Raw genomic sequence first — 27,052 nt, forward strand, 5'->3', positions numbered from 1 at the left:
GAATGAGGTTCACACTCTCCGCATAGAACTGAATGCCTCACACCAGGAGGTCAACAGTTGCCGCACAGAACTGTAAGTCTCTAAAAAGGAACTTCAGTCTCACTGAGAAGCTGGACATCTCTAAAATAAACTATCCTCAGTCTTAACATGGATCTCAAAGTCTCTCAGAAAGAGCTTCAAACCCTAAACCTAGAGATGGAAGTCTCTCGAAAGGAGACCAGGAGTCTCAATGCAGAAGTGCAAAATTGGAAGGAGGACTACAAGGAGGCCCTGAATATTACAGACTGCAAAAAGAAAACATTTTAGACTGAAATAAGAAAATTCTGATTTGACAGACCACATCAATGAAAAGAATGAAAAGCTGCACGAGCTTGAAGAAATAAATAAACTTTTGGAAGATGAAAAGTTTGAAGCAGAGAACTAACTGCAAGGTCTGCGTACGCACCTCCAGAATGCTGAAGGGAAGCAGCAAACTCTGCAGGAAGAAAATCTGCAGGCTGCTAAAGAAGTACAAGTTTTGCAGGAGCATCTGATTACCCAATGTGTCCCCGCAAAGCAGCATGGGAAACTGAAGGCTACCCTGACCATCACCAAAGCATCGCTAGAGGCCAAGCTTAGAGGCCAGGCGACTCAGTACAAGAGGGAGCAGAAGAAGGTCCAGAAACTGAGACAAGTAGCTGCGGCTCGAGCAAAGAAATTCACATTGCACCACAATATAATGAAGGAGACGTGGAAGCAAGCTCAGAGAAAGCACAGTGAGGAGATGAATACCCTGAGAGGAGAATTGCGGGATGCACTCAAGAAACAGGGATCTCTCATGGATGAGATTACAGTACTACAAGAAAAGGTATTGACCCTACCTAAGCGTCAGTATCCCACAGCAACTAAAACCCATGAAGACAAGTGTACAGTGAGAGCTGGGAACATCGCTCATCTGAAAAACAACGTTGCAAAGTTTGAACCACCTAAACGAGCACTAGCTAAACCTTCAGCCACCCAACAGGCAACAAAAAAAGGTATACGTGCAGAATCAAAACCAGAAGAATCCTTAGCGGATGAAGCTAAAAAGATAGGACGTTCTCTGGAAGTGGATGTGGAATTGCAACTCAATCCCAAAGTAGCTGAACTAGCAACTCCATTGAGTGGAAAAAGTGCAGAAAGACAGCTTCAAGAGCGGAAAACTCAAAGGGCTATTCTTAAACACTCTGCAACTGTCGCCATACAGTCTGCCTACAAAAAGAGGAGCGCCCAACACAAGGGAAATCTCATGACCACGCACTCAGTAAAAAGACTATACTTGGAAAAAGTCCCCCTCGAGCGACTGAGGAGTGCTCTCTTTCTCCACCCACTCTCATTCGAGTCACAGAGATCTCGAATAAGCGTGGAAGGATGGGCTTCGGTCATTGTAAGCCTTAGCTTCCCACAAACAGGGGACGTATGTAACAGGGACTTATCCCTGTTAATAAATGTGCCTCAAATCCAGCAGTGTGCTGGTTAATGGCACACCTGCAATCAACCAACCCCACCTGCCTAATCAGAGCTCTGTCAGAAAAAGCCTGCTCTGAGACTCTGAGACACAGGAAGAGGATTCCTTAGTCTCACAATTGGGGCTGACCCAGGAAGGACAGATGTCTTGAGCTGCAAAGAGACTGCAGGCTGACAGCAAGACATAGGGGGTCAAGATTTCTAAGCCTTCCCTTACAGAAACAGATAAGACTTTCTTATGGGACTGTTGTGTATCTGTATAAATGTATATATATATTTGGGGCTGGTAATTAGCTTAGCTAACCACCCAGTTAGAGAGGGCTGGACTACATGTGTAGATATTCTCCAAAGGGGAGTAGGTTTTCTTTTGCTTAATTTGAAGAATTTTGCTGTATTAAAGGGACAGGCCCAATAAAGCCTAATTTAAGTTTCACTTTACACGGTCTCCATTGCGTACCTCTGAACACGTCTCTTACACTCCCCTACGTATCCAGATAGCTACCTCCATTCCAGGGTTTTTAGATCTCACATTGTTATTGATGCGATTTATTATGATGAAATTAAAGATTATTTAAACATGGGGCGGGTGCCTATCCCCAGAGGTCTACCTCCACTATTCTTCCTTTTTGTTGACTCATTCTCTGGATCAATGTTGTCTACAGGCATACCCCGCATTAACGTATAAAATGGGTCCAGAGCATGTATGTAAAGCGAAAATGTACTTAAAATGAAGCACTAACTTATTTCTACTTATCGATGCATGTACTGTACTGCAATCATCATATACTTGCTTAAATTATGGAAATAACGCATTTATAACAGGCTCTATAGTGTCCCCGCTTGCGCACAGCTTCGGTACAGGTAGGGAGCCGGTATTGCTTTTCAGGACGTGCTGACAGGCGCATGCGCGAGCTGCCATTTGCCTATTGAGCGATATGTCTTTACTCGCGAGTGTACTTAAAGTGAGTGTCCTTAAAGCGGGGTATGCCTGTATATGCATCTTCTATCTCCTAGATATTCCCTGATAATCATTTACTATATCTATGTATTGTATGTCTTTATTTATGTAGCGCCAAAAGTGTACTCAGCGCTGCACAAAGAATACACTACAGAGAATTATAATAATACATTAAGCGCAGCAAAATCAGGTAATAGGAAGGGAAATCCCTGTTTAAGTGAGGCTGAGCGGTAGCTTCACTGTTGGATAATAAATATATCGTTCTGGGACATTTTGTCCTTTTTTTAAAATTATCTTCTGGCTCCCCATAAATTACTTTATAGCTTCTATACCTTGGTGTTTCAACGACATTTCTCTGTATATACACATATATATTAGAAAGGATGTTTTTTTGTATAATACAAATCTGATTTTAGTGCCTGGAAAATTGAGGCTCAAAGTATATTTTCAACCAATGCGACCCCGATTGAAAATATCCAGGGTGCGGACATTAGAAATTACTTCCTTGCCCTTGGTAGGGCATATAGACAACTAACCAGGATCTGGTGGGAAGTTGCAAGTCTCAAACACGACATTAAATTCGATCTAGTTCCGAGGTGCCTTAGATTAACACCACCATCCCACCAAATCCTGGATAAAACTTTCTTTAAATCGTGGGAGAATGCTCTGCTCCAATGCTCTTAAAATCTGATGAGATTACATATTGATTTCGTAACTGGGAAACTCGAAACCACTAATGAGGAAATTGACAAACTATTGACAGACATTGATAAATGGAATGAACACCCTGACTTTGAGGGACTAGAAAAGAAACGCAAATTGAATATGGAAAGACTGACAACTGAAATTAAAGAGAGAAGACAAAAAAAGTTTATTTGTGACTCTCTTGACTTCAAAGAACGGAAGGTATTCAGCTTCAAAACCAAATATCCTAGACAGAAACAAAATATGAGGGCTCATGACTCCTCTACGGACTGGGAACAATCTGAACGTGACAACGACCAAGAACCACCCCGCAATAGATCAGGGAGAGGTACGATTAATACCGCGCACCATCTTCCTCCCCGTCCGAAAGCCACTTTGTCTTTTTTAGATGACTGCACCTCACACAACAACTTCCCAAGAGGAAGACAAGGTGTGGGAGGGTAGACTTTCTGGGAAATCAGGACATCTGGGCCTATCAGGGCCAGGGGAAGAGGAGAGGGCTCCACAAAATGATACAGAGAACCCAAATAATTAATCTGTCCAGCAAAGTCCTCAGTCCTCACAATATTAAGGTTCTGTGTAAGGGATTGTCCCTTTCTCCTGCTAATCACATGTAGGGTTGCCAGGTGGCTAGTCCAAAAATACTGGACACAATTGTGAAAAATGCGGCGCGCTCAAAGTCAGTGGGGAGGTATGTTATTTAGAAATTTATAAATTCTCAGACCATTACGTATTTTTTTCTATATTTAACTCCACGTATGCACCAATTTGCACTATTTCATATTCTATTTCGTAGAAAATTCTGGGGAGGGGTTTGGGGATTGAGCACCGTCCCAGCATTTTTTACGAAATAGAATATGAAATAGTACAAATTGGTGCATACACTGTACGTGGAGTGAAATTTAGAAACAAAATGACATAACGGTCAGATAATGTATAAATAACATACCTACAGTCATACATGGCGAGCTATACTGATCTTAATGCTTCTCTCCCACTACTTCCAAGATTGTTGCAACCCCCCTCATTCACCCTCTCACCCCCGCTCATCCCCCCACCCTCATACTCCTCTCACCCCCCCTCATCCTCCTCTCACAACCACCCTCATCCTCCTCTCACACACTCCCCCCTCATAGTCACCCCTCTCATCCTCTCACCCCCATCCTCCTCTCACCCCCCCTCATCCTCCTCTCACAACCACCCTCATCCTCCTCTCACACACTCCCCCTCATCCTCCTTTCTCCCCCACCCTCAGGTAGGGAGGGGAATAGGGGGGCGTGGTCGGGTTTTTGCAGGGGCATGGCCATGACTTCACACGGATAGTTTGCCCTCATTGGCTGAACCGCCGTGGGGGGGGGGGGTCCACTCCTCCGTCGCAAGTTATAAACACAATTTCTCTGTCTTTTGAAAAACTTGTAGTAGAGTGTGGCTGCCAAATGCGCGTGAAGGCACATACTGGGCCCAGCCCCATTGAGGTGCGGTACTTGTTCGTGCTGCACGTACTAGGGCCACAGCCTAACGCTGCTTCTGAATCAGACGTAGTAGCGGAGACCCTGCACCCGACCACTCTTATCACTCGCGCTGCCCGTTCAGAGAGGGAGAATACCGGACACATATATGTCCGGTATTAACTCTCATTTTTTTACTGGACAGAGGGGCAAACTACCGGTTTGTCTGGTTCTAAACCGGATACATGGCAACCCTAAGTCACATGGCCCATTTTGAGTGTGTTAAGAATGTTAATATTTTCTCTAGAAAATTATTACTGTATACATTTTTTAATAGACAACAGCAAATCAGCTGCCGAAATTCACCATTTGAAGATTTTGACAATAGAAACTTTGCTTGTATTATAATTCTTATAAGCCTCTTAGAGGAGACTGATAGAATACTAGGGGAGGGCACTTTTACTGACCCGACCTCAAAGGCCAATCTACATTTACACCACCTTACAGATTAAGGGCCATAGTATTTAAGAAAATTGCTCAGCATAGTTAATGTTATACAAAGAAATTCAGCACAAACCTTCTCACAGTTGCATTTTATTCTTTTTCACTTTTTTTAATTGTATTTCATGAAATAATTTGATACTTATTATTTATAAACATGGCATGACTTATTGCATTTCAAAAACTTGTATTCATTTTTTCCTGAACATACCAAAATCGCTAAGACCCAGATCCAAAGGGTGCTAAGCTTTAGTATGCCTCAGCTCCCATTCTGGGCCGCCGATGGATTTACCGGCGCTCAGGACTAGAGTTTTGACAGGGCCACCTGTGTTGGTGGTATTGCGAGCCCCCCTCTTCATTTCACACCTCCTCCTCTAGTTCCCCCTCTTCCCATGTATTTCTCTCCCTCCTGTCTCACTCTTAACCCCTCTCTTACTCACTCTCTCCCTCCTCACCCCTCTCTCTTACTTACACCCTCTCCTCATTCCCCCCCTCCATGAATTACCGCACTTCGTCAATCCCTCCATTTTCACACTCATTCCTCTCCCCCCGGACACACAATCCCCCACCACCAAATACATACAAAAAAACCCCCACCCCTCACATACATACTAACCCCCAACCCCCTAAATACATACAAACCCCTCCCACCCCCAAATAGATACAAAACAAACCCCACCCGCCAAATACATACAAAAAACCCCACCCCCCAAATACATACAACCCCCTACCCCCCAAATACATGCAAAAAAAACCCCACCATCCATATACATACAAACCCCCCAAACACATAGAAACCTGCCCCACCCCCCAAATACATTTAAAAAAAACCCCACCCCTCAAAAACATACAAACCTCCTCCCCCAATCCCCCAAATACATACAAAAAAAACCCCACCTCCCAAATACAGTGAGGGAGGCCCACAGCTGGGAAAGCCGGGGCCCGGCGGCAACAAGAGGACCGACAGCTGGGCAAAGAAGTTGGACCCGACCTCTGGCTGGACCCAACTTCCAGCGCCGGCCAGCCGGGCCCCCCCGCAGCCACCAGGCCGAGGACACTTGTCAATTACATTCATAGGAATAGGAGTAAAGGTGTGCTACAGCTTATCACCGTTTTGTGAATCTAGGCCTAAGAATGTAACTTATTGTTAGTTTCTTTCTAAATTGTTGAACATTAGGAGGCAATCTGGTAAGGACCGTAGAAGCCACCAAATAAATTAGGAAAATCATTGTTGTATGTTTTGATCATCCGCCCATAACCATGAACATGCAGCACTATGTAATGATACAGGATGTATGTTATCTTACCCTTGTTAATTGTACTGTATAAAGGTGATAAAGGTTGAAAAACTCAAGGCTGCAGAGATGTACTCAAGTTTTACATCCCATTTTACCTTCTTCCTTGCATATGTTAAATATCTCAAGTTTATTTCATTATGTTTTCTTTTTAGCTGTATTCACCGAGGGCAGTTACAAGGAGCCGACCAAACACTAGTGTCCTGGGCGGATTTGATGTTACATCTGTGAGAAAAGAAATAGAACGAGGAAGGAGATTGGTAAGAAATAATTAAAGAATGTTTTATTTTTTTTATTTGCTGAAACATTTTTTAACCTCCAGTTTAATGATGCTATAATTGAGGAAAGCCTACAGTATTTATTGTTCGTTCAAGTGAAACTCTGTGAATTGGACATTAATCTCATGCCACATAACTGTTTGCTTAGAGTTCTTGGTGTTATAGCTGTAGGAGGGGATGTACACAGTAGTTCTTTGCCACTCCACTGTGACTCTACCAACCAGATTGGCTGCCAGGTGTCATGAATTTAGAAAGACAGTTCTATAATTGGAGGAATTATCCTGACTCCAGCTAACCAGAATGACACAGTGTCCCATATTTGGGGACAACTTGGATTTTTAAGCTTTTCATGTTAGTAGAGGACTGGGGTGGACTGGAGATGAACAGAGGGAGGAGAGAATATGAAGAGACATAGCAAGGAGGGCAGGTTTTCCAGTCCGCATTATAATAATGAATGATGACAAAAGAAAACCAGTGTGCTAATCACCTACCATTGCTGTGTCTCAGATCAGGCAGGTACTGTTTCGCAGGGGATATCACCACAAACTGCGAGTTAGTGGCCCTAGGGTGACTAGACTAGATTTTCAAAATTAAAAACCGGGACACTTTAAATGTAATTTATAAAACAAATGCAATCATTAAAAATGTTATATATTTGGCTAATAGCATCCCCATTTATGCTGTATTATTCATACTCTCTCTCTTCCCCCTCCCCCCGCCACCATTCTCTCACCCTTCCCCGCCCCCTCCCCAGGGGCTGGCGCCTGCTTTAGCAAAGGCTTACTCTATCCGCTCCATGTCACAGAACTCAGACTGGAGCAAGTAACATTGTTCCTCAGAACTTGTCCTCAGCTAGGCTAGGCTTCCCTGGCACCTCAGTGCCTAGTGCTTTGCTATTGCAAGCAAAACCCCTGGGAAAACCTGCCGGCGCTTCACTGGACCAAGTTCCAAGATTGCCTGTAAGTCTGAGAGACTGAAAAAGAGAGCGTGCTCTCTGATTAGGCAGCGCCTTACATAGACCTCGGTTAGATAGACCTCGGTGTCCTATGTCTAACATGGAACAGGGACTAGCGGCCAATCAGAACGTGGGAACTTTCCCCACGTTGCCAATCAGAACGGAGCTCGGCTGGCTGTTGGTGTCAGAGGAGGGGGCGTGCCAAGCCGGCTTGAAAAAACGGGTGGGCGGGAAGTATGAACTAGCCAATGGGAAACGCACCTACGAGGAGCAACTTCTCCCAGCTAATTCATATCCCACCCGCTGGGCAGGCTCCACCAGGTCTGGCAGTCACAAAGGGGCCCTAGTGGGGTACGTGGGGGAGTGGGGGAGAGTTGGAGGATGGGTGTAAGTGGGAGAGTGTGTGTTTACGGTGTGTGTGTGAGGGGGTGAGGGAGTGTAAGGCGGAGAGTGAGGGGGGAGAGAGACGGGGTGACGGGAGGGGGGGGGGCGGGGGAGAGACGGGGGCAACCGGGCGGGCGAGAGACGGGTTGAGGGTTGGGGTTCCCCAAAATTTCAAAATAGAATTCTGGGGTTCCCGAACCAAAATAAAAGTTGGAAACCACTGCTCTAAATTCCTGTTCTGACCTACCACGAGTACTGCTGTCCCTCTCCAGACTGGACCCGCGGCGGTGGTGTGGCCTCCTTCCCCCTCCGTTTGAAGCCCCTGTCCAGTGAATTCTGGAATTCTGCAATCAGAAGACTGGAGCAGTAAATATCTATGCTCTTAGGTTTTGATTATATTTCTAATATACCAGCCTCTGATTACTAAAAGAGACACTAATAGCTGATATCATTATTATCATTGTAACCTCAGCAGACATACTGTCTGGCCTTTGCTAGATAAATACTAGCTACATAGTGGTATCATAGGCATCTAGGTCTGTAAAAACTCCCGATTTATAGGAGTTTACCTCTCACCTACCTGCAGTGATATTTCACAGTGAATATACTATTCTTTACTATACTGTTTTGATATAAAACAACCTAACTGGTATTGATATAAAATAGCTGAATGTCATTAAGTCACTCTGGTAAGTGACAGAATCAAATATACACTGAAGTCAACAGACTCTGGAGCAGTAAATAACTTTGCGCTCAGGCTCTGATTTTATTCTTGACATGCCAGCTTCTGACTATTACATCAGACATTAACAGCTGTTAAAGGCTAAAGCTGTTAAATTCCGGGCATTATTGAAATCCCTGCTCTCTGATTGGTTAAAATTTCGGGCATTATCCAATCAGTAATGGCCCGAAATTTATGGCACCCTGCCAAGTATTTCAACCAATCAGCTTTCAGTTCTCATTCACAAAGTGTGAGATCTGCTGTCAGACAGGGGAGGTGATTGGACAGGAGGCACCAGCATGGCACTGGCTCCTCCCCCACCCTGCCTGCAGAGAGCTCCGCACAGTAGAGTGAGGGGAAAGGTTTGTGTGTCAGTTGTGTGTTTTGTGGGCAGTTTTGCCACCTGTCCGGGTTTAACCCAGAGACTCCGGGTTTCAGGTACTTACCTCCAGGCTACGGGTTTAGCCCGTCAATCTCCGGGTGGCGGCGTTTCCGGCATTCTTCTCCTTCAAATTTCAGTTTTTCCCCTGCAGCTCCTTGCAAAATGGCCACGTAGCATCATTTGATATTTACATATTATACCACACCATGCAGGAATTTAACCCATGATCATTTCATATACCAGTCCACTGCTCTAAGCACTACCCTATGATATACAGTTAGGTCCGGAAATAATTGGACACTGATACAAGTTTTGTTATTTCGGCTGTGTACCAAAATAAATTCAAGTTACATTTAAATAATGAATATGGGCTTAAAGTGCAGTCTATCAGCTTTAATTTGAGGGTATTCACATCCAAATTTGAGGAAGGGTTTAGGAATTACATCTCTTTAATATGTAGCCCCCTCTTTTTCAAGGGACCAAAAGTTATTCGACAATTGACTCAAAAGCTGTTTCATGGACAGGTGTGGGCTATTCCTTCGTTATTTCATCATCAATTAAGCAGGTGAAAGGTCTGGAGTTGATTCCAGGTGTGGCATTCACATTTGGTAGCTGTTGCTGTGAACCCACAACATGCGGTCAAAGGAGCTCTCAATGCAAGTGAAACAGGGCATCCTTAGGCTGCAAAAAAAAAAAAAAAACAATCAGAGAGATAGCAGGAACATTAGGAGTGGCCAAATCAACAATTTGGTATATTCTGAGGAAAAAAAGAACGCACTGGTGAACTCTGCAACACAAAAAGGCCTGGACGTCCACGGAAGACAAGTGGTGGATGATCGTAGGATCCTTTCCATGGTAAAGAAAAACCCCTTCACAACATCAAGCCATGTGAAGAACACTCTCCAGGAGGTAGGCATATCATTATCCAAGTCTACCATAAAGAGAAGACTTCACGAGAGCAAATACAGAGGGTCCACCACAAGGTGCAAACCATTCATAAGCCTCAAGAATAGAAAGGCCAGATTAGACTTTGCCAAACAATATCTAAAAAAGCCAGCCCAGTTCTGGAACAGCATTCTTTGGACAGATGAAACTAAGATCAACCTGTACCAGAATGATGGGAAGAAAAAGTATGGAGAAGGCTTGGAACGGCTCATGATCCGAAGCATACCACATCATTTGTAAAACACGGTGGAGGCAGTGTGATGGCATGGGCATGCATGGCTTCCAATGGCACTGGGTCACTAGTGTTCATTGATGATGTGACAGAAGACAGAAGCAGCCGGATGAATTCTGAAGTGTATAGGGATATATTGTCTGCTCAGATTCAGCCTAATTCAGCGATGTTGATTGGGCGCCGCTTCACTTTACAGATGGACAATGACCCAAAACATACTGCGAAAGCAACCCAGGAGTTTTTTAAGGCAAAGAAGTAGAATATTCCGCAATGGCCGAGTCAATCACCTGATCTCAACCCGATCAAGCATGCATTTCACTTGCTGAAGACAAAACTTAAGGCAGAAAGACCCACAAACAAACAACAACTGAAGACAGCTGCAGTAAAGGCCTGGCATAGCATCACAAAGGAGGAAACCCAGCGTTTGGTGATGTTCATGCATTCCAGACTTCAAGCAGTCTTTAAAAAAGAAGAAGAAAGAAGAAAGACAGTGGCGCTCCCTCGAATAAATCTTTTTAGAGCCCCTGTGGTGGCGTAGATTGGAGAATGATACGAGGCTCGGAGTGACAGACAGTACTACTGGCCCTGATACTGCAGCTCAATCAAAATAGGATCTATCCCTGATCCTAGGTTGGTTAGTGAAAAGAGTGGAGATGAGCGCATGTAAAAAGCATGAATAAATGCATATGCGATGAGTGGGGGATAGTGATACTACAAATACTCACACGGGCATATGTGAGCAGGATCCCTCAGCTTTGTCTTTGATGTTCTTGGTCTGGTCATGAAGTTAAGTCATCTAATAAAGTGGTTGTTGTCTTGCGTTGATCACTTGCTGGTAGTTTCTAGTACCTGTGTGTTCTGGCTCATATGAGCTGTAGTGAACACACAAGGGACACACATAGAGGGGATCAAAAGGTAAGTGAACACATACAATTCGAACACGCTGAGGTGTCAGAAAGGATATATAAATTAATACACTCACATGGGCTTGTGAGAGTGATGACAGTTAGGGCAACTGTTTGCAGCGTATGGTCCACTGTGGATGGTGACTTTTATCTGTGATCTTGTTGTCTTGCAGTGGAACACAGGGAACAGACACACACACACACACACATATAAATCCCAAATGAATGGAAAGGTGGAGATTGTGACTACACTTAACCGTGTATATATAAATAAAATGAAATAGACTCATACGGGCTTGTGTGAGTAGAGGTGATGAGGGCAAGGGTTAACAGCGTGAGATCCGCTGGAATCGCTGTGTCTGCAGTCTCGCAGTTGATGTGATAATCAGGCAATCAAACAGGTGAAAGGTAAAAGAAAGTTATTTTATTAAACAGTTAAAAGCTCAAAGACTTACATAAATAATGTAGTCTCCGCGGCTGGAACCAGTTCTGGTGGCAGTGAATCCCCTAATCCGCGTCCGGGTGCGGGTCTGTTTTCCAGGGGCTGGAAGCGGCTAAGGGAGTAGTGTTAGAACAGGAGGGCTCCACGCTATGCCTAGAACGACGCGTTTCGGAAAGTCAATTTCCTTCGTCAGGTTCAGGTCATAGCGTGGGTGTAGTGGAGACTTAAATACATTTCTGCTGCTTGGCTGTAGTCCATCTGATTTGATTGGTAGCGTTGTTTTCCTCTGGTGCTGGTTCCGTGATGCCGGTCGTCGGCGCCATGTTGTGCGCATGCGTGGGGCGGCAGTGGGGATCTCATCCATAGGTCGTGACTGCGCATGCGTTAAATCCTGTGACGTCAGTTTGAGGTCACGTCATGGTCTAGAGCGGGCTGGTATCGTGTGCCGCTAGGTGCAGGAGATAAATACAATATGGACAGCGAAAATTGTCTTATATTGACGCCAATGAAACAAATAAAACGGGGATTAAAAAAGGAAATATGAATGGGCAATAAGATGTCAATGGGGGCAGTTTACAAAATCGTGCAACACTAAATGCATAAAATGAATAAAATATGGACAGTGTGATTGTCTAGCAAAAATAGCTATGGCCATGAATGGTTAAAAAGAGGGTATTATGAATGGGCCACAGGATATCAATAAGGGCAGTTCACATGATCAGTAAATAAATAAAGAGGCTTGGATTGAGATGATGGTTAATATCATACAAAAAGAGCTCATACTTAAATCATATATAATAACAAGAAAAAAGAATGAAAATATAGAAAAATCTGCAGATGTGTAACAGAGAAAATTTATATAAATGAAGCGATGTCAATGTCTGCATTAAGACCTCCTGGGGCCAATGTCTTTAATTTATATATCCAATACGTTTCCTTACGGGAGAGTTTTAACAGTATGGATGAAGTTCCAGGGGAGCGTCGCCGAGTGCCCAAAAAAGAGAAAACAGTGGATAGTGTAATACTATAAAACCAGTGTATAGTGTGTGAAAAACTTGACAAATTCCTACTCACAAACGCAGCAGGAAAATGAGCATGTGAACCAAATGGAAACTGTGGTGCAGCCCGATCCGGAGGTTTGGTATATATGTCAGCAGTTCTTAAGAAAGCAGAAAACAGCCATAGTGTAGATTGAAAATACAATTTATCAAATGTGAAAGACAAATGGAAGCTTACGGCTTTACGAGGAAATACAGCATTGGAAATAGAGTCTCTGCTACAGCATAGCTCTTCTCGTGCAGTCTTCTTGCCACCGGCATCCGCGAACGTCACTTCCGCAATGTGACGTCACCGCTCGCCGGAACTGCAGACCGTGGAGGTTCCCCTGCTTCTGTCCTCTCCCAAGATGGCTCTCCAATTGGCCAACCCCTAACCTCACCAGGGAGACAAGGGGTTAACTGGGCTGAGGTCCAGAAATGGGATTTAACCCTTGTTATAACATGTGTATTCCCCTGTTCCCAGGTTTTATTGTTATATCAGTGTCTGCATCACACACACACTAGGGTCCATCCGGGAGTACAAGGGTTAATAGTCCTTTAATGATTATAGCCCTTTGTGTAATTTCCCCGCCTTTTCAGGCACCATTTTGCAGGGTCCCATAGGCCGCCATTAGGGCTCAATGCATTCTAATGGCGAATCTTGCTGTTTTGGTCCTGTTTCCTGTGAAGACCAGCAGATGGCGTCCGAGAGGTGGAGCGGCGGTTTCCCGTTGTAAGTCAATGGGCCCATTGACTTCAATGGAGATTCCTCGAAGGAGCTTTCCAGGAACGAGTTGGCTGCCGTCCAAACCGCAAAACCGCAAAGCGGATACTTTTTCTAAAAGAGAGCTTTGATCACTTATTAGCCAAGTTCAACGACAAGTGGCGTGGGAATAAACAGTTCTAGAGCACCTAGAAATAAAATTATTTTTGCCCCTAGTTCCTAGGCCTCCCCCCACTCGACCACCCCCGGGTCGCCGAATCCTGGACCCCCGATAAGGGTTGAACCGAGAAGAGCAGGTCGCGCTATAGGTTCCAATGGCGGCGGCAGAAACAGCTCAAGAAAACGGCTAAGTGTGAAAAGCTGAAATTTAGGAATCCATAGCTCCGGTTCCGGAGGGTCCAGAGGATCAGGGTTTGGGGTACCTATAGTCACTGCTCCGGCATCGCTGCAGAACCATCCTTGACCCTCTTGGACCAACCCGACGGAGTATGGACCCCCTTGAAAGTTCGGGACTTTTCCCATAGACTCCAATGGCGGCCAATCTCCATTGACCGGCTATGGCGGAAAACCCCCATTGACTTCAACGGCGGCATCGTCCTGTTGAAAGTCTATGGCGGCGGATTCCCATAGCCGCCAACGGCGGCGGTTTGCCATTGAAAGTCTATGGCGGCGGAGCCCGTTGTTTTCAATGGGGATTTAGTGAAAAACCGTGATTTAATTTACAGCTGAGTTTTTTGTATTAAAATAGGAAACAGTTTAAGGTGTAATTGTGTAACTCCGGTTCCAAAGGTCGTAGCAAGTCTCAAATTGGACCATAGGGTGTCCCACTTCCGGCATTGAGAACTGGGAAGTTTGGACCCGCTGGACCCAACGGAACCGGATATTTTAATACGTTTGTGTTTTATCTTTAATACTGTGTCCCAAAGCCGGGATAAAACCCAGAGGAAATTCCTTTGCATACCAGGGTAGCATATGGCCAGAGAGGCGACCCAATGTCTAGGACTTAAGTATTGTTCAAAGGATTTTGTCACCCTCACTGTTTACCTGAGGGCGGAGATGGCTAAACCAGAGCAGTCTTTAAGTGTCCCATTTAACACCCTACAACAAAGCGTATCCTGCCAGGAATTCCGTTTAGTAGACTGGCTGGCATTCCTGATGCAAATGTGGGGCTACAGAAATGAGACCCCAGAGTTCTAATGCGCATGTGCTAAATAGCAGGGGGGCATAGATCAAAATGTGTTCCCATGTTAGTGAGTGGCTAGAGGTAATTGAAAACCAATCACCTGTACTTAATGTTAAGGATAGGGTTACAAAAGGTATATAATCTGTGGTCAACCCTTTATCCTGTGTTCTTCTATACCATCTTGATTGCTGAGAGAAATGCTATGCAATGTCTTCATGTATAGTCTTCATGCCAGAGGTCTTTCATGTCTTTCGTGTTTTGATGATTATGAAGATTGCTGTATGAACTGCCAGTCCAGATGTGACTGTTTCATCATTTCCATCTTTAAGTAAGTGTCCATATTTTGCCTGTTATTTGTATATCTGTTGTGTTCACCTTTATCAAGGAATAAATTATATTTTATCATATCTAAGTCTCGTCCCAGTTCAACCCAGTTATATATTATATATATATATTATTTGGTGTGTATTATTAATAGCCTGTCACAAAGTTCCCGTCACAGGGGTACCTGTTCAATAGCACGGTATGTTAGGCCTGTCACATTACTATTATGCTTGATCTGAAAATGTTTAGGTACACTGTGGGTTTGAAGTTGTTTCCTAATAGTGCCCATGTGTTCCAGTATGCGGACGCGTAATGGTCTACTAGTGCGGCCCACAAATTGTGAGGTCGAGGAAATCTATCTAGACTGGCTCCACTGGGATGTGAATACAAGGTTCTGATCATTATGATTAATGTAATCAATGAAAAGTTTTAGACTCTCTTCGCCACTTTGCCAGATAAAAAACACATCGTCGATGTATCTCCGCCAGAGGACCAAGCCTGCGCCATACTCGTTGGGGGACCATATTCTTCAATTATGGAAGAACAATTAGTTGACATGGAAAATATAGGAACAGCATTTGAAAATGTTTTTACTAAAAGACTCAAACGTGGTAACGATACTGACTTAAAATTAAAAATGATAGAAGAGTCAAGCCATAGCGAAGAAGATTTAATTAATGCAAATTTCGATAGATTAGATATTCTCCTTAAAAAAGAAACTAAAAAACATTGGGTCAAGGTCTTTCTGGAGAAATATATTGCCAACAAGCATATTCCCAGAGGCCTAAGAATCCCCAAAAAATCTTCATTCGAACTCACTGAAATTGAACTCGCTGTGGCTTGGGAAAAGATACTTGACACTTGTTCAAATGATCTGATGAATTTCATCATCAGTCATCATCAAAAATCCCTAGCAAAGATCAATATAGAGGTCACTGAAATTGAAAAATCTTTGGAAACATTAATAGATAACCCACAGTTCACCATAATGAATAACAAATTATCAGGCGAAATTGACACACTTGAACAAAATCTAATAGAAAATAAAAACAAAACATTTAAAAGAGACGAATAACAATAAGAAATGGCAGAAATTTACACTAACGTTACCAGGAACACCAAAGGAGAAACCTAACACTCCAATAAATTTAGCAACCACTTCTACATTTGCGAATACTCAACAAGAGATACAAAATACCAACATAGACAAACAAAGAGAACAAAGAAAAGTACAGTTTACACCTAAAGAAAAAACACCACCCCAACACACTTCCCACCGCCAGGGAGAAAAAAGAGGAGATAAACCTAGAGAAACCAATTTCAGAGAGAATCATTCTCATCAACACAGAGACAATCACCATTATAATAGAAGGGATGAGAGACACGAAAGACAGCATGAGAGGGGCTATTGGCGCTATGATAATGAAGATTATCATAGGTATAGGCCTTCTAGCCCTCCACATAGAGAATACAGGGAATATAGGGATTTCAGAGACGATCGGAGAAATTCCAGATCGGATCATTATTATGAAAGTCACGAAAGAAGACATAGCCCAATATGGGAAAGAAATACTGTAAATCAACCGTCGGGGTCTTTTTTAGACAGAGTACCCCACCCCTTTCCCTTGATGTGTCTCTTAATGGAATGCAACTTGTGACACCTAGCCAGGACAACAGCCTGTTTAGAAAAAAAAAAACATTTGTTTTAATGCGCCTCACATGTGCTAATTAAGCTGGCTGGGCTGAACTTAATTCAGTCAGGTGACTTTTTAGAGCTATATAACTACAGACCAAGCAGCATTAAGCTGTTTTGCAGCCTATGTTTAGGTTAGCATATTTTTTAAGTAGCCTGTAGCGTGGAGTTGAACAGGGAGTGAAACAAGTGAACAACACAACACCTACTGGCCATGAATTCTGGATTTGATTTTGAAAAGGAGGATATTATCTATACCAGACTGCACATCTCAGCACTAAAGTATTGCTGTCATGCCACTGCTACTATTTAGATTTGTTCTGACCTCACTTCTTTTCAAAATACGTACTTCTTTCTACAAATCCCATTATGTTTCTAACTCTATTCATATATCTCCATCTCTCCTTTCTTCACCACTTCTCAGTTCACACGAACTCCTTTCTTACCTGCGCCCTCTGACACCACCCAGCTATATCCCCTGCACTAAAACGCATCCCTACAAATCATCCTCACACATCCTCTTTCTATCCATGCTTCTCCTCCTTGCTTCTGGGGATATCTCTCCCAATCCTGGTCCCTGCCTTATTTCTACATGCTCTCGTCCTCACCTCCCACATGCTTCTACTCATTCTGGAATCAACCCCTTTAACCTCATACCCTTCCCCTGTCACACTCCCTCCTCTGCCCTTTGGAAAACTCACTCCCTTTCTAACAAGTGCCTCTCTCTGCATGACTTCTTTCTCTCTCACTCTCTGCTCCTCTTTGCTATAACCGAGACCTGCTCACTCAGTCTGACTCTGCTCTGGAAGCTGCCCTCTCTTATGGTGGCCTTTCTTTCTCCCACTCTCCACGCCCTGATGGCAGGGGTGAAGGTGTGGGGCTACTGCTCTCCTCTTATCTGCCGCTACCGAACCCTCCCTATTCCTCCCTCTTTTACTTTTCCCTCCTTTGAGGCTCATACTGTCCAGATTTTCTCTCATCTCCCTGTCCACATGGTGGTCATCGCCCACAGACCTCTACTCACCCCCTTTCTGTCTTTCTCTCTCACTTTGAATCCTGGTTCTCTTTGTTTCTCTCCTCAGACTCCCCTGTTCTTCTCCTTGGGGACTTTAACTGCCACATCAATGAGTTCTCTCTCCCTTGGGCTTCCTGCTTTCTCTCCCTAACCTCTTCTTTTGGCCTTCAACAGTGGACTGCAGCCAGCACCCACAAGGATGGCAACTACCTAGTTCTGGTTTTCTCTAAAAACTTTTCTCTCTGACGTCTCCATTTCTCACTTTCCTCTCCCTTTCTCCCTTTCCTCTCCCTGACCATCACCTCATCACATTTTCTCTATTTCGCTTCTCCCCTTCTCACCTCCATATACCCCTCGCTTCTGCAGAGACCTGCGCACTATTAACCTACCAGCTTTTGATTCCACTTTACGCTCCTCCCTCTCCTCCAGACCCTTACAACGTGGTCAGGAACTACAACTTTGCCCTGTCCTCTTCTCTTGATCTACATGCCCCATTTTCTCTCTGCCGTTCTCGCCCTTCTAACCCCAGACCCTGGCTAAATTCCCACATGCGCATGTGCGTTCCTGCACTCGTTCCTCTGAACGCCTATGAGGGAAATCTCACACTCTCGCAGATTTCCTTCACTACAAATTTATGCTATCCTGTTTCAACTCTGCCCTCTCTCAGGCTAGACAAACCTACTTTTCCTCCCTAATCAACATGCACAAGTCGAATCCATGCCGACTCTTTTCTGTCTTTGACTCTCTACTCAGACCAGAGTATATAGGGTAATGGGTGCTCAAATAGTCCAGGAAATATATTCAATAAATCTCCATCAAGAATATCATGGAATAATGGCTTTCCTTATTTAGAGTGGGTATACTACTAGGTGAGTAACAATAATTTCAACTTTCTTAGGCCCCCTGAAGGTAATACAAACAAAAGGGGGATGGGTGAAAGAGGGGGAAGCTCCCGCATCAGCTTCAATCACAATAGAATAGTAAATAACAGTCAATGTAAAATAAAAGAGAGAAGTCACACGGTGCAAATAGGGATATGGAGACTAATAGCAAAACAGACAGAAAGATTCCCCAATGAATGCACTCAAATTGAGAAATAAGGAATAGTGAATACTTTAAAATTAGTATTTATTGAATATTGTAATCTAAAATATGTTTTGTACAGAGGGATGTGGTAAAACTATCCACGACTCGTCCTTATAACACACCAATTACTCGTTCCAGATAATTGATAAATTATGAGGAAATAAGACCTGAGGGAGACACTAGTCTCTAAAATACCTAGTACTGTAGCTAGTAGGCTATTAAATAAATGGAATAAATCCTAAGGAAATAGATGTAGCAATCAATATTGCAAATCTATTTTCTAAAATAACTGGTAAGGTACTGTAATACCTGATACCAGTACTGGATCCATAGGAATATAATTCGCTACATAAAGTATATGTCAATAATAGCCAACATAAAAAAAGAGACTAGTGTATCTTGCAAGGTACAAGTGTAATGCAATGTAGAGTCACTAATGCGGACTCAGACTGGTGAAGGGTAGTCACCTAAACAAATAATTAGCAAACTGATTAGTAGGTGGAAACACTCTACAAAAAGGATCCTATGAAAGGGCTAGCACAAAATGTGCAGAGAAAAAGCCCTGAGGCACGGTTCAATGACATTATCCAGTTATAGCCTCCTATCTATAATAAGCAATGTATGATTGACAATAGACGTGAATCGCCAAATGCAGAGATCTACATAAAATCAAATCAATACAGACAGATGTGTACCTGAGGACAATCAGTCTATGCTATGCTGTCTGAATAACGATAGACAATCTTATCTACTAAGTAAAATATAGCTCACTAACCAAACAGCCAGAGAAAGGCTAGAAAGATGAATAGGAATATCACCTTGGTATAATAATAATAACCTAAGGGTACTATTAATCAAAATACATATATCAAACCAGTACACCTAAACAATGTTGCCCAAAATCTGTGTAATTGTCCTGGGTCTAAATATGTCTATGTGATGATACAATGTGACGTCACGTGACACCGCGATGCCGGGTTACCATGGCGAAGACCAGGTAGGAGAAGCTGCAGAGGCGTTGCGCAGTCCCCTGGCATTTAATTTAAATGCCTGGGGGGAGAGTGTGGGACCTCTGTAGCCGCAGCTTCCCTCCTGGAAAATCTCCCACCCCCCTGGGGGGGCGCACCTCTGCTTTAGAAGCTGCTCCGACTCCTGTGAAAATCCATTCTCCCTTTGGAAAACCTGATAGTACTTTTTATATATGGTATATTTGAGTAAATGTATTGTCTAATCACCTATAGAAATGTATACATTTTTATATTTAATTATACATATGCTTTTAAGTACCATAGATTGTGTGTGTGTGTGTGTGTGTGTGTGTGTGTGTGTGTGTGTGTGTGTGTGTGTATATATAAATATATAATGTCACAGCAGCCGGCACACACATGTATAAGGAAAACTCTAGATGCTATGTCCCATAGAAGATAATAAAGATGAATATTACCAGATGATTTTCCAGCAAGGAAAGACAGCACACATGGAATGAAATTGCAAAGTGGTGTATTGAAACACAAAAAAAACAACGTTTCGGTTCCTGCAAACGGAACCTTCTTCAGGGTTGTACAACAACATATATATACATATATAATAATTTCAGTTGTATTATTGCACTCACATAATATTGCATGTGTGTATTTATGCATACACACTCAGATATGTGAGTGCATCTAATGAATTGGTGTATAACTTCTTTGCGCTGATATTGTTTTTTGTTTTTTTCCATTTCAAATAGTAAATTGCAGTAATACATTACTTTTTTTTTAAATGTTGCAGATATGTTATGTTTGTAAGTTGAATGGAGCATCTATTGGCTGTGATGAACATAAGTGTGATAAATCATATCACTATGAGTGTGTGAAGAAGGATAATGGTGAATATATTTCAGAGGAAACCAAGGGAATTTACAGGTAAACGACTACAGTCCGTATTTCAACTATTTTTCTATTATGATTCTGCTTTTTTCCATATGTTCCATCTGTTTGTTTTGTCTATGGTATGACTAACTTTGGGGCTGATTCAATATACTTTGCACTGCGAACGGCCACTTTGCAGTATATAGAATGAACCCTTCTATTTGAAACACCAGTGGTAAGAAGGGATTGCTCAATTAAACTGAAATGTATTCCAAGCGTTCACAGACAATCCTAAGAAACTGCGGTTTAAAAAGTTGCTGCTTAGATTTTAGTCGATAACAAGAAATACAGACAGCAAGATGTAGAGAAAGAAAGCTGGCAGCTAACCGTGGGAGAGACAAAGAGGAAGCCATGATAACAGAGCAGGATACGGAGGTAACAAGGTTAGGGGATTAAAAATGCATTTTATACGTGTATACATCTTATCTAATTTGTCATGATGGCTCAAGCGAATGGCATGCACCATGAGACCTATTTTTGTAAAGCACCAAGTGACTTATATACCTCCCCAAACACTCCTCTGTGCAACTCATGCAGAGATTCCTAAACACACCAGAGATACCTTGCAAATATGCTGTCTATCTCTCTCCACCTCTACCAGTCTCTGCCTCCTTTACCATATTTCAGTCTCTCCTTCTTTCTCTCACCTGCTTCCTTGCTCGCTTTCTCTGTCCCCCAGTCTCTGTCTCTCTCCCTGTCTCACCCACATCTCTGTCTCTCCCTCTTGGAATGTTTCTTTTTGCCAATTTGCCCTATGTATACTAATGATTTAAATATACATTTTATTATTTTAAGTGTTTGTACAATACTTCATGCTGTCTTTGCTACCTGCCATATGCGACCATCGAATCTTGGTCATTTTGTGTGGTAAAAATCTTCACCAATTTGTATCATGATTGATAACGTTCCCTGCAACGTGACCCCAGTTTCTAGACCTGCGACTTTTCTCTTTTGAGGCTCAGGACTTCCATGATTTTCTATTAATAGATTCAATCCTAGCACATCATGACAATTAAACTCACTTGGCAGGGTACCACAAATTCCGGCCCATTACTGATTGGATAATGCCGGAATTTTTTTTTTTTTATAACTTTCTTTTTATTAAGTTTTTGCATACATCTTATACCAATCACATAACCGTACTCTGGTTTTGCATACAAAATCTTTTGAGGACATACAACATATAACAGAACAAATGATGGGGAGGCGACAAGACTAGAACCAAGGAGGGGGGGGGGGGGGAAAGAGCGAGGAGGGGGGGGAGGGGTTCGGTGAGGGTACGACCATCGTCTAGACGTTCGCTGCCATCCGATGGGTGCTACTTAAATATTCTGCAATTCCTTTCTCTACTTGTGCTGTAAAGCTTGTGGTTTGCATGAACCCTACAGGAGTTCCCGCTATAGAGTTGGCATATCCTGTCGTGCGCCCCTACTGTACTACCCATCCAAGGAGGACTCACTTTATGCTATCATAGCCAGATTGTGGCATTGCTCACCCTTGGAATATCTGTCTGGGCCAGCCAAGGCAGCCAGACCTTTTGGAATTTTTTACCAGTGTAGTTAACTAAACTCGTTAACTTTTCCATCTGGCATACAAACTAAATTCTATTTCTGATTTTTTATATTGATGGAATTGCATTCTGGTTCCATAATGCTGCGGTCTCGCACCTCATAGCCGTTGCAAAGTGTGCTATTAATTTGTTGCCCGTTCGTGATACTTCTCTTGTGGGTTTACTTAATAGGAATAGCCACGGGTCTAGTTGAATTTGGAGGCCCAAAATCCTCTATCCAATCTCTGATCTGGATCCAAACGGGTACTATGTTCGGGCAAGACCACAGCATGTGCACCAGATCTCCCTGTTCCCCACACTGCCGAGGACAGAGTGGGGAAGAGCTCGATACAAATTTAGCTAATCTGACTGAAGTGAGATACCATCTTAACAAAACTTTATATGAGTTCTCCTTCAATGTCGTGCAGATGGAACTGCTGGCCGCAGCCTGAAATATTGCCGTCCAGTCCTCGTCTTCTAGGGTTCCCTGTAAATCAGCTTCCCATTGCCTCATAAACTTGGGTCTGGCTGTGTCGTCTTTGTCAGCACCGGCCACATTCCTGTACAGAGTAGAAATCAGTCCCCGCATGTCTGTGCCTCTCACCCAGAGCCTTTCAAAATTCGTTAACGGTGGTTTCACCAGGTGTGTATTGTAAAATGCCCGAACCTGGAGGTACCTAATAAATTCTGTGTTAGGAATGTGCGTTTCTGACTTTAATTGGTCAAATGATTTGATGGTGTTACTACCCTCCAGGTCCTTCAGTCGACTGAACCCTAATTGTTGCCAATGCGTGAAACACTTACCCTCTAGCCCAGGAGCAAAGTCTGGGTTACCGTATAAAGGGGCCATTAGTGTGTGTTTGGAGGTCAATAAGCGGTTACTTTTGGCCGCCTCCCAGACCGACAGTGAGTTGAGCACAGAGGTGAGAGGTGTTTTGATGTCCTTTACCCGTTTCCTAGGGTACCATATTAGATCTCCGAGCGCTAGCGGGGCACACATCTCTTTTTCTAGCGCTACCCATTTTCGCAACTCCGGGTCCCCATGCCATTGCGTGATTTGGCACAGTTGCGCGCTTTGTAATAAGACAATAAGCTCGGGACTGCCAGACCACCAGCTTCCTTCGGTTTCTGCATAATCTTTGCATTTATCCGTGGTTGTTTACCTCTCCATATAAATTTTGTTATTGAGTTTTGAAGGTCTGCTATCTCCGACCGCACCACGGGTATCGGAAGAGTCTGGAACAGGTATAAAATACGGGGAAGGATGTTCATTTTTACGCTGTATATCCTACCCAACCATGAGATACCATATGCTGACCAGTCTTTCAGCTCTTTTTTCAGAGTTCTTAAAAGATTGGGATAATTTGCTCGGTATAGGGCGGCTGTCTTTTTTGTGATATGCACCCCCAGATATTTTATGGAGTTGGGTTGCCACTTAAACTCAAAGTTGAGTTCTATCAACTTCTCAATCTCCCGTGGGATGTTTAGGCTAAGTGCCTCGGATTTTGTCTGGTTTATTTTAAAGCCAGAGTTCCGGGAAAATTTATCTAGAAGCTCAAACAGGTTAGGTAGCGAGGTGAGTGGTTTAGTAAGAGTGAGAATGATATCGTCTGCGTACAGTGCCACTTTGTGTTCTTGCGAGTGTATTTGTACTCCAGCGATATCCGGGTTGCTACGAATTTGGGCAGCTAGTGGTTCGATGCATAGGGCGAAGAGCAAGGGTGAAAGCGGGCAGCCTTGTCTCGTACCACTTTTGATTCGGAACAGCTCAGAGGGGAACCCCTGGTGAATTACCCTTGCTGCCGGCGCTAAGTATAATGCTTTTATTGCCCTTAATATTTTATCCCCAAATCCAAATGCCCCAAGCGTGGACTCCAAGTATCTAGTCAAAGGCTTTCTCTGCGTCTAAGCTCAACACCATGCTCTGGTCCCGGTGGGCTTCAGCAAAATCAATTATATCTACGATCCATCTGGTATTGTCGGCCGCTTGTCTCTCTCTAATAAAACCAACCTGGTCCGGATGGATCAGCCTCAGCAGGATGACACTTAAACGATTGGCCAATAATTTAGAGTATATTTTAACATCCGAGTTGATCAATGAAATCGGCCTGTAACTTTGGCAGTTTGTGGGATCTTTGTCCCCTTTATGAATCAAGGATATCGACGCCTGGAGCATTTGCTCCGAGAAGGGCTCTCCTGCCAGGGCTCCGTTAAATAACCGGAGCATATGTGGGGCGAGTATGTCTATGAATTTTTTTATAGTAAAGATTGGAGAACCCGTCTGGGCCCGGGGCTTTGGAGGACTTTAGATTCTTGACTACCGCGATTAATTCTTCCCGTGTGAAATCACTCTGTATTGCCTCGCGCTCTAAGCTATTCAGCTGTGGCAGTGCAGCGTCTGCTAGGAATTTCTGCAGTTTACTGCTCGTCTTAGCCTTATGAATCACCTTCTCCCCATTGTATAGCTGTGCATAATATTTTTTAAACTCTTCCATTATATTTTTGGGGTTAAAGGATAACTCCCCCGTCTCTGTCTGTCAGGATCGCCTAGACCTCCTGCTTAGCCATAGTTCTTCTTTGTCCACTGGGTGTGCTGCTGTCTTCTGTTTCCTCTGGGTTCCTCTGTCTGCCTGTCTGTCTTCTTGTTGCTCCTGTCTCTGTCCTTTCTAGCTTCTGCTTCCTGGTTTGTTCAATTGCCTTTGCTCGAAGTCAGACTCCTAATGCACATGCCTCTGATTCCTGATCTGTTTCTGTACCTGTACCTGTATTATAGAAGTCTGTTCACAGTAAAAGCCCTTGCTGGTAATCTGGCTTGTCCCTGTTTGTTCCTGTTCTTCAATCCCTGCCCCCAGACCTGTCCTAGCTCCCCTGTCCTGTTCCAGTCTCCTCGTTGCCGACCTCTGCTTGTTACCTGACTTCGCTACCTGCCGCCTGCCTCGGACCTCTGCTTGTTTCCTGACTTCGCTACCTGCCGCCTGCCTCGGACCTCTGCATGTACCTGACTTCGCTACCTGCCGCCTGCCTCGGACCCCTGCTTGTGACCCCTACTACGCTCGTGCTGTTCCGGCCACTGAGATCCTACCCGCCACAGGAGTCTCCCGTGACACTGTCCTAATTGCATGTATGTTATAATTTGGTTGTCTATTACGGAGTCTGGTGGCTAACATTGTGTCCGGTTTGTGAGCTTTCTCAAAGAACTTCCTCCGTGTCCAACTCAAGTCTTTTTCGGCCCGGGAGGTGAGGAGGAGGTTAAGCACAATCCTTACATCCTTCAACTCCTTTAGTGTATCTCCTCTACCTGATCGGCTATGTAGTGTAGAGAGCTCATGTAAGCTCTTATAGAGCTGAGTTAATTTGGCATCCCTTTGCCGTTTCTTTCTGGCCGATATGCTTATCAGAACCCCCCTAATTGTGGCCTTATTAGCCTCCCACAGCATTACGTGGGATTCCACACTGCCTAGATTAGTCTGAAAGAACTGAGCGATTTCCTCTTTAATTGTTTTTGCTAGATCTGGTATCTTAATTAATGATTCATTAAGTTTCCAGTTTGCTCCCGGGCTAACTGGCCTCAATTGTGTGCATCTAAGCTCTATCGATGCGTGGTCCGACCAAGTAATATCATGTATTGGTGTCAGAGATTTGTGGAACCATTCTACTTGAAACAAAAAAAGTGGTCCATCCTGCTGTAACTGTCGTGTGGGTGGGAGTAGAACGTATAACTACATTCCCCCTGGTTTTATTCCCTCCATATGTCTACAAGGTTCCCCTGCTTAAGGCCTTTTAGCAACGACCTGTTGCCTTCGCGTCTGGTTTTCTATTGCTGTGGGGATCTATCTTTGCGTGGGTCCATCACCTTATTAAAATCCCCCGCAAGGATTACATTCCCTTCTGCCCATCGTTGGAGCATCTGGAAGAACTCCTCAAAAAACAGCGTTTCTTTTTCACCGGGGGCATAGATGCAGGCTAGTGTCGTTTTACTCTGCTGTAGGAGCCCCACTAAAATGATGTGTCTCCCATTCCTATCTCTCTTTACTCTCTCCACCTGGAAGGGGGATTTGTTGTTAAACACTATAGCAACCCCCTTCTTTTTTTCGTTAGCGGAGGACATAAAAAATTGTCTATAGTGTTTGTCAAAAAACCCTGGGCTGCTGTGTGTACTGAAGTGCGTCTCCTGGAGGAAAACCACATCCGCTCCTCTTCGTCTGAACTCAGAAAAGGCAATCTTGCGTTTTTTCGGACTATTAAACCCTTTGACATTCTGGGATAGAAATGTTACAGCCATAACTTTGTGTTGAATGGGTTGCGGTGTACAAAGTAGAACCAGTTCCTACCCTTAGGAGGTGAAGTATGATGGAGCTCGTCTCTGTGATGGCGACTTCTTCTGGTCTTTACTCCTTCCTCAAGGAACCCTGTGGTGGGGTGGGTGGGAAACACAAGGGAAGAACAGAAACAACATACAACGTGGACATATACATTTAGAACCTTAGTGGTCTTCAAGGTCCTCAGGTTCAATGCTCGGGGGTAACTCCCCCTTCCTGGACCCTCTTCCCTCCCAGTCCAGTCCCATGGCCTCTCTTGTCGGCAATGAGTTCCCGGGTCTTTGACGGGTCTGAGGGCTAAGCCCCCTTTCCCGCCCCAACAGCGCATGCCTACGGGCAGGATTGGTGGTAGTCCCCTGCACACCCGTCGGCAGTTCCGAACTTCATAACCTAACTTCTCCCAAACCGCTAGGGTAGTTAACTCTGCCCTAAACTAATTGTGGCTGTGCGTCTCGTATCAACTTATAAACTTATAAAACTGACTCCTCTAACCGTGGGCCGTTCCCGTGTGTCCTGGTGCCGTTTGATTTCGGAGCCTCCTATGTTTGCCCACTAACTTCTGCTTCCTCACCC

At 43.9% G+C, this 27,052-nt stretch overlaps 1 protein-coding gene across 1 annotated transcript in view; it reads left to right on the forward strand.

Annotated features, from left to right (window-relative positions):
• SETDB2 (SET domain bifurcated histone lysine methyltransferase 2) overlaps positions 1 to 27,052 on the forward strand; it is a 169,604-nt gene that overhangs the window by 68,227 nt on the left and 74,325 nt on the right. The window contains exons 21-22 of the mRNA XM_075593180.1: positions 6,548 to 6,652; positions 20,472 to 20,605. Of these exons, the coding sequence (XP_075449295.1) occupies positions 6,548 to 6,652; positions 20,472 to 20,605 (239 nt within the window). The remainder of the gene's footprint in view (positions 1 to 6,547; positions 6,653 to 20,471; positions 20,606 to 27,052) is intronic.

This window comes from Ascaphus truei, chromosome 3 (genome assembly GCF_040206685.1).
Source record: "Ascaphus truei isolate aAscTru1 chromosome 3, aAscTru1.hap1, whole genome shotgun sequence".
Classification (NCBI taxonomy): Eukaryota; Metazoa; Chordata; class Amphibia; order Anura; family Ascaphidae; genus Ascaphus; species Ascaphus truei.